Raw genomic sequence first — 8,001 nt, 5'->3', positions numbered from 1 at the left:
TGGGTGGTGTGACGTGTATTGGGACGTGGGATACGTGTTGGTTTGAGGTGAAGTGGGATCGTGAGACATACACGTGGACGGTACAGGATGAAGGTGGCTCACTATAAATAGGGTGTCTGGCTTCCTATTAGGGTGGTCCTTTCTTGTACTCTCAACCCTTTTGTCTGGGTTTGATTCCTATTAATAACTTAGTCATTCATAGCCCATCCTTTGGGCCTTGACCTTTGTATTTGGGTTGCCATTTCGTGTCTCGGACCGTTGTACGTATTATTTTGGGTCTAACGTCCTAACTAATAATATTATTATTTTCTTACCCTTGTTTTATACATTTATACCCGGTTTATGGTGGACCCGGTTCCAGCAAAACCATCAAATATGATGTGAGCCTAATTGTACATGTTTGTAATATTAGTTGGAGCATATTTGTTGGTATTGAGTTCATGAAAATGTCACTTTAATTGCATATTCCCTTGTTTCTAATTTAGATATGGTTTACACTTGTTTTGAATGTTTTACTTTGTTTGTTAGTGTTTTGGAACCATTGTAGGTCAAGTGCAAAAGCAAGGAAAGTTTTAAGACGAGTTTGGTGCTGAAACGCGAGATTCGACGCGTCCAAATATTCCAGAAGCCAGTCCGATCGGAGCTCAGCAAACTCGATGCGTCAAGAAGTTCCATGAGCGATTCGGGAGTCCAGCCGAAGGCTCGACGCATCGAGAAGTTGCAGTGCCGAACTGTGAAATACTACGCCACAGACTTGATGCGTCGGGTCCGATTTTGGCAGCTTCGAAATTTGGGCGGAAAACTTCCTATTTTGCCCCCGGTTTGGTTCCCGCTATAAAATCCCGCCTTGGTTCAACCCTAGAAGAAATTATGCTCAGTTTTGGAGACAAGAAAGAAGAGAATCAAGAGCCACAAGTTGTCTAGGGAAGCAAAAAGCAAGCTAGGGAGATTTGGGAGAATCATTTAGTTTAATTCTTGTACTCTTTTATATTACGTGTAAACTCTTAATAATTGCTATGTATTGCATATTAGCCATGTGTAGCTAATTCACTTTAGAGATTCTTTGGTAAAAGTATGTATGAACCTATGTGCCTAGTTCTATAATTCTTAATATATTATTATTTGGGTTATAACTTGTGTTGCAATTGTGATTATATTGTTTGATGCTAGTACTTGACGGATGTAATTACTTGTTTCATAGCTTTCTTTGTGTCACAACGGGAGTTGGGCATAATTTATGGCACTCACAATTGCACTTAACTGTTGCACCTTGGGAGAAGACAAATATGTTATGGAGTTTGATTCTTAGTTATTGCACATCGGGAGATGGTAGCAATTAGAGATTTATTATGAATGTTTGTTCTTATATTGTTGGGTGTTTATATCACGAGAGTGAATATTCACTAGGGTTAGAGATTACGGGAGTAGCTCTATACCACATTTGCATTCTCAGACTTGTTTAAACCCACTTTTAATATTGTTAATAAGATTGGAACTAGGAAATTAAATACTTGAATCCCAAGAATCTCAATCTCTCCTTATTGTTTTCACAAACCAGCATATTTTGTTTTCCTTTAATTACTTTAATCAACCATCCATGATAATCATTAGGATTAGCTTCACAAGAATACATTAGTAGCTAGTGCTCGATATGCCTCACTTCCCTGTGAATCAATAACCGATACTCCAGGTATTTGTTTGAGAAGTATACTGCATTCAAAATACATATACATTTTATTGTGTTATATTAAATAATAAATTGATTTGTCAATTAAAATAATGAGTTCTAATTTGTTAATATAATTAATTGAAGTAGAGATTATGCAGAAATAAAAATTTGTGATGAAGAATCCTATCCCTCAACGAATGAAGCAGATCACATGGGATGTTCCTGGGCAGCACATCACACGGTAAACAGAAAATCTGTGGAAAAAATGAGGAAAATCCAGAGCCGTACGATCTGGTCTGCCCCGCCTCGGCCCCGACTACAATTATATTATTGTAGCATTCCGGCAATGGCCAGTAAGTAATTTAGGTAGATAGATAATAAGGACCCCCACCCCCACCCCACCCCCCACCATTGTATTTCATGTGACCGACCACTGAACTTCCTTGATCTGGCATTGTTCCCACCATCAATTCTGTCTTATAAAACCTCTCTACATACCTTCTTCAATTCAATTCTGTCTTAGCTTTAAGACCTCAGCTCGTTCGATCAAATTCCCAGAAAACTAAAAAAATATTTGCTAGCTTTGGTTGATTGATATGGCGGCGAAGAGTGGGTTAGGACTGGAGATTACTGAGCTGAGGTTGGGTCTGCCGGGGAGCGGACACGGCGGAGCCGACAAGGGTACGACGGGTGAGAAGAAAAGGGTTTTCTCCGAGATGATTGACGGCGGCGACGATCATGACCGGAGCAGTAGCAATAATAATAACAATAAGAAGAAGCAGCAGGTGGTGGGGTGGCCGCCGGTGTGTTCTTACCGGAGGAAGAATAATAGCGACGAGGGAAAGAAAATGTACGTGAAGGTGAGCATGGATGGGGCGCCATTCCTACGCAAGATTGACCTCACCACTCACAAAACCTATTCTCATCTCCTCATCGCTCTTGACAACCTCTTTGACTGCCGCGGAATTGGTAAGTCCTTTTTTTTTTTTAGTATTAGGATGTAGTATCTGTTCATACATACATCCGTCTTATTTAATTTATTTTTAAAAATATAACATTTTTAGACCCTAAGTTATATCTAAGTGTATATCAATTTAATTTCTAAATGCTTTGAGGTGTATGTAAATTTATGGGGTGTTTGGTAAATAGTTGTTAGTTAATAGTTGCTAATTGGGTTAGTGGGTTTATCTACCTATAAAATGTTAATTTTAGTATTAGCTAATTAATCAAACATTCATATTAGTTGTTTAATCAAGTTAAATAGCTAATAGTAGTCAAACAAGTCATAATTGAGTGATAAATTAACTATTTTACCAAACATGCTCAAAGTAGCTAGCTTTTTAATTTAGTCCCACCGATCGTTCAGAAAGTTGTTTACATGCACATACCTTTTCTCAGTTAGATAGTTAACACTTTTTGTCATGTGGTGCAAAAAACGCTGCTTGTTTGAAAATTAAGAGAATATAAATTTTTCATTTTATATAATTTAGACACTACAAATATAATTGATGAATTAAAAATGTTATTTTATTAAATTTATATATTTTAAAATTGCATAAAAAGTGTATTATTAAAAAAATATATTTAAATAGTAAATTTGACGGGTAAAATTAAAATTGTTTGAAATTAAAATGGGGACAGGTGAGGCGTTGAAGGATGCAGACAGTTCGGAGTACGCTCCCATATACGAGGACAAGGATGGAGACTGGATGCTGGTTGGAGATGTTCCCTGGGGGTAATAATATATATTTCTTTTGAATTATTTATTATTATTTTTATTTCTATTTATTTAGAGCATATCCATTAAAAAAAAATTGGGTATAATAATTACACGAACTGATTTTAGGTTTGTCTGATCTGAGAATAATTTAGACACACTTCACTTTCTTCATTAAACATTAGTGTGCTAATAATTGAGACATGGTAAGTACATGGAGTTGTCACATTAAATCTTGGAAAACGATAGAATTTTAAATATAAAAAAATGGAAAATATAAACATGATCATTATTATTTATTAAAAGGTCTTCAACAAAAAAAAAAAAAAAAAAAAAAAAACAAACAAAAAAAAAACATAAAATTCAATAAAATCCTCACGTGTTATTCATTTGTAGATATTGACTCAAATATTATTGCACTTAAAAGAGAAATATGATTTTACTTGATGCGTGTGTGATGTGTCAATAACTAATTGGTGCCATAGCTATTATCTCTCCAATTGTTTCTTAACAGCACTGAAACTATGTTGCTCTGAAAAAGGTGATTGGGTGGGTGTAACATGATTTTAATATTTGAAAGTTTAATTTTTTATATTTTTTTGGTCGAGTCCATCATATGGTATTTCTGTTATGATTTATCTCTCTTATATGATTTGTGAGCTATTACAATATAATCATGAGATACTGGTTGCAAGTTTAAAAAAATAACGCTAAAACTATGTCACACCTTTAGATATATTATATATAAGGAGTATTTTCTTTAAATAAAAACAATAAGTAAAGAATAAAATTTATAGTTTACTATATTTTTTGGACTAATTAGAAAATGACACAATAATAGAGGGTAAAAAATAAATAAACTTATATCGATAATTTTTTAATTTTTTTTTTTACCATTTAACGTGCGACGTGACAATAAAACTTTTTTTAATTTATTCATTGATTACTTTTAATTGCATGGCTCCGCATTGTGTTTAAAAGAAATTTACTTGTATTACCACGTTACATGGTAAAGAATTTTGATAAGATTAATGAGTGAAAGTAGATGTAGTATTATTATTTTCTTCTATACACTATCAAATTAAATTGTAGTGTGTATTAAAATTGTGATATCGGTTAGACAATAAAATCTAATTGTCCAGCAATCAATAATGAGCATATAGGACAACATTATCATGATTATACATATTGAATGAATATATATAGGACACCCTGAGACTAAAACTGAAGATGTTTAAAGGAGTTAATAATTAAGTTTATATTAATTTGAAATGAAAGTATAGTGCCGACAAGCGTGTAATTTCGACAAAATTGTCGTGGTCGGCAGTGAGGTCAAGCAGGACATCATTTGCATCGGAAACTAAACTTTTATAGGGCCACATTTTTCACCAAAATATAAGATTCCGTGTAACGTAATAATGAAGTGATAGAAACTTCAAGTTCATGTCTGCTGGATATATATATATATATATATATATATATATATATATATATATATATATGTCTCAATTACAATCATCACTTATTTTAACCTCTTCTCCATGTCTACATATACTCAATATTGAAAACAATTTATACAGAATAATCCCAGTCGAGTTGATCAAATTATTGACCAACTTGGTAATGATAAGGTTTCAAGTTAAACTCTTAAGGGTATGTTTGGTTCATGGAAAATGTTTTTCAAAGGAAAATATTTTCCTTAAAGTGGAGGAAAATGTTGTCTTCTAGTGTTTGGTTCATGGATTCATTTTCCATTGGAAAATGAATTCCTCAAATTTGAGGAAAACAAAATCCTTGGTTGGACCAAGGATTTTGTTTTTCATGGAAGATGGGAAGAAAAAGTGATATGAATTACCTATTTTACCCTTATTTTCTTTTTTAATTGTACTAGTAATTGTCCCGTGCGATGTACGAACTATTATTAATTTAACAAATTTATCAATTAAAATTTTGACATCCTCTGAATTGGGAAAGAAAGTAATGGTTGTGGAAACAGAAAAATGTACTTGAGTTCTTGAGCTTAGAATTAGTTTTATTAAAAATATAAGTATAACTATACAATGTAATATTTAATATTTGTAAAAGTTTAATTATGCTATTATGTTGATTTTAAAGTTTATTGTTATTTGTATTATTATTTGAATTTGAATTTGAAATAATTACTTTAATTATATAACTAACTTATTTAAATAAAACTTGTAAATAAAATAACTGGCAATATTTGTCGAAAATCTCCACCAAAAACTTATTCATTTGAAAAAGATTATTTATGTAAGAACTATATTTATTTTATATCTAATTTCTTATCTTTATATATGTGGAGTCAAATTAATTATACTTGAGGTTTAAATGAATATATACACAAATATATTAAATATAAAACTTTGCCAATAAATTTGAACATAATAAACTTTTTTCTATACTTCATTATGCTTTAATATATATAGAGATAGAGATAGAGCTATAATAATAAAGTATAATTTATAAAATATAAATACACATAATATTAAAAAAAAAATGTATAAATACATCTACCCACACAATTAATGCATTCATACTTGCTAATCTTGTTTCTATCAAAATGCATTCATACTTTGGAGGAAAAATTTTGTTGCTAGATTCCGCTTTATTATATATAATATAAAGATAAAGAAGATAAAGATAAAGATTAATCTTATTAATTTGTAGGGGCATATAAGTCTTTATACTCGTTATTCCTTATAATTCTAAATCTAACTAAACAATAGAATTAGTATTCCCAGTAATTCTTTTTCCACCAACCAAACAATGAAATTCATCTTCTTAGTAATTGTTTTTCCATGGAATTTCAATTCCACTTCCCTTAAAATATTTTCCGCAAACCAAACGAGCCCTTAGTGGGAGTAGCCTATAGGCTTTAATTTTTTTGGTTTGAGCCGATCAGCTTTGGACAATCTAGGCTAGTTTACCTTCTTGTGGTCCTTTGCCAGCTAGGATTATAAAGCAGGGTTTACCATGTCCACACCATCGAGTAGTAGTTGTGTGTTTTCTTCATCACAAAAAAAAAAAAAAAAAAAAAAAAAATTAATTGGGTTCATTTATTTATACAATATATACGCACTCTCAAATAATAGTTGCGGATTTCTTATCATGTATCTATACAAGTCATTCTAAATAGAAACAACTTTTTGTAGTATGTTTGTAGAGTCGTGCAAGAGATTAAGGATCATGAAGAGATCAGAGGCAAAAGGAATTGGTCTTCATGCAAAGAACTTCCTCAAGGAGATGTCAAAAGAAGGATGATGATGATCGATGATGATGTAAAACTATATAATATATATGTCTTTATAATAATAATAATAATAATAATTAATTATAATTATTGTTATTATATACCTTAATTTTCATGTTTCTCATTATTTAATTTTCGAGTTTGAAGTGTTGTGTAACAGCATTACAGCAATGTTTTAGTGACATGCATGTAACACTAGATATAAGCTAAGGAATTATATTATATATATAATATATTCAAATCAATTTCTAGGTTGAATATATGTGTGTTATGACGTTTGCTGTCTATGTGTTATCCATTTCTATGTACTCTTAATACACACACATTTGAGTATTTATGTAGATGCTTGCATTCTACTTGTCATCTTTTATATATATATATATATATATATATATATATATATATATATATATATATATATATATATATATATATATATATATATATATATATATATATATGTTGGAGATAATGAACCACAATCGATTTAATATCCGTAAAATAATATTTATATATATATATACACACGAAATATATATAAAATATTATTGGATATATATCCGAAATATATATATACACACAAATATATATAAAACGGACCTAACGATTATATATACATGTATATCTACGAAAAAGATATACCAATATATATCAACCAAAAAAAAAATATAATCCTTAGATTATAATTCCAAAACAACAAGAAAGAACGGATTTTTGCTTAGAGCATAATCCAAAACAAGAAAGAAGAAGAAAGAAAGAAATGTACGAGTTAGGCAAAGTGCCTGTCTTTCCTTAAAACCTTATTTGCCACCTCCCAAAAGTGCTAGGAGCGTTGTGGCCTAGGTTTCCCAGGATAAAACGTACAACGGTTCGACGTTTGAGCACCCAAACGAACGAACCCGGCGAACTAGAGCACGGGCAAAACACAGTAGCTAGAAAGAAGTAGGAGTAGAGTTTTGAGAAGAAAATGTGCTTATCTTTGTGTGTTGTGTCTCTCTTGTTCTTCCCTCACGTTCACTTCCTTTCTAACATTGTTTTCAAAAAGGTTGCTCCCACCACATCTTTATATAGGAGATTGGTACTAAATAGCATCATCATGACACATTAACCAACATAAATTCAATTTAAAAATTGAATTATAACGTTTGAAACGGTCGTACTTATTATCGAAATAATATCAACGGTCACGAACTTAATATCCGATTAATTCGTACCGACCATAACGACCCGTTTCAAATATCTGAGTGACCGAGAAGTCCGTACAAATCCGAAAGGTTAACGAATTGGGACCGAAAACCACACCCGAATGGTCCGCAAAGTACCGAAACGGTGTGGCACGAATCA

The 8,001-nt window shown here is 31.6% G+C and overlaps 1 protein-coding gene across 1 annotated transcript; it reads left to right on the top strand.

The window, feature by feature from the left end:
* The first annotated feature begins 2,091 nt into the window (after nt 1–2,091).
* On the top strand, nt 2,092–6,990 carry LOC109189784 (auxin-induced protein IAA6-like). The gene is made up of 3 exons (XM_019340414.1): nt 2,092–2,638; nt 3,311–3,404; nt 6,560–6,990. The coding sequence occupies exons 1-3, from the start codon at nt 2,266–2,268 to the stop codon at nt 6,666–6,668; spliced, it is 576 nt and encodes a 191-aa protein (XP_019195959.1). The 5' UTR covers nt 2,092–2,265; the 3' UTR covers nt 6,669–6,990.
* The last annotated feature ends 1,011 nt before the right edge of the window (nt 6,991–8,001 follow it).

This window comes from Ipomoea nil, unplaced genomic scaffold, assembly GCF_001879475.1.
Source record: "Ipomoea nil cultivar Tokyo-kokei standard unplaced genomic scaffold, Asagao_1.1 scaffold0202, whole genome shotgun sequence".
In the NCBI taxonomy this organism is placed as follows: domain Eukaryota; kingdom Viridiplantae; phylum Streptophyta; class Magnoliopsida; order Solanales; family Convolvulaceae; genus Ipomoea; species Ipomoea nil.
This window is presented reverse-complemented; position numbering and strand designations above follow the sequence as displayed.

Bases quoted from the DNA above. Each gene is read 5' to 3' on its own strand.
- LOC109189784 (XM_019340414.1), top strand. From the start codon at position 2,266: ATGGCGGCGAAGAGTGGGTTAGGACTGGAGATTACTGAGCTGAGGTTG. The intron at 2,639-3,310 runs GTAAGTCCTTTT...AAATGGGGACAG, and splicing joins CTTTGACTGCCGCGGAATTG to GTGAGGCGTTGAAGGATGCA. The intron at 3,405-6,559 runs GTAATAATATAT...AACTTTTTGTAG, and splicing joins GTTGGAGATGTTCCCTGGGG to TATGTTTGTAGAGTCGTGCA.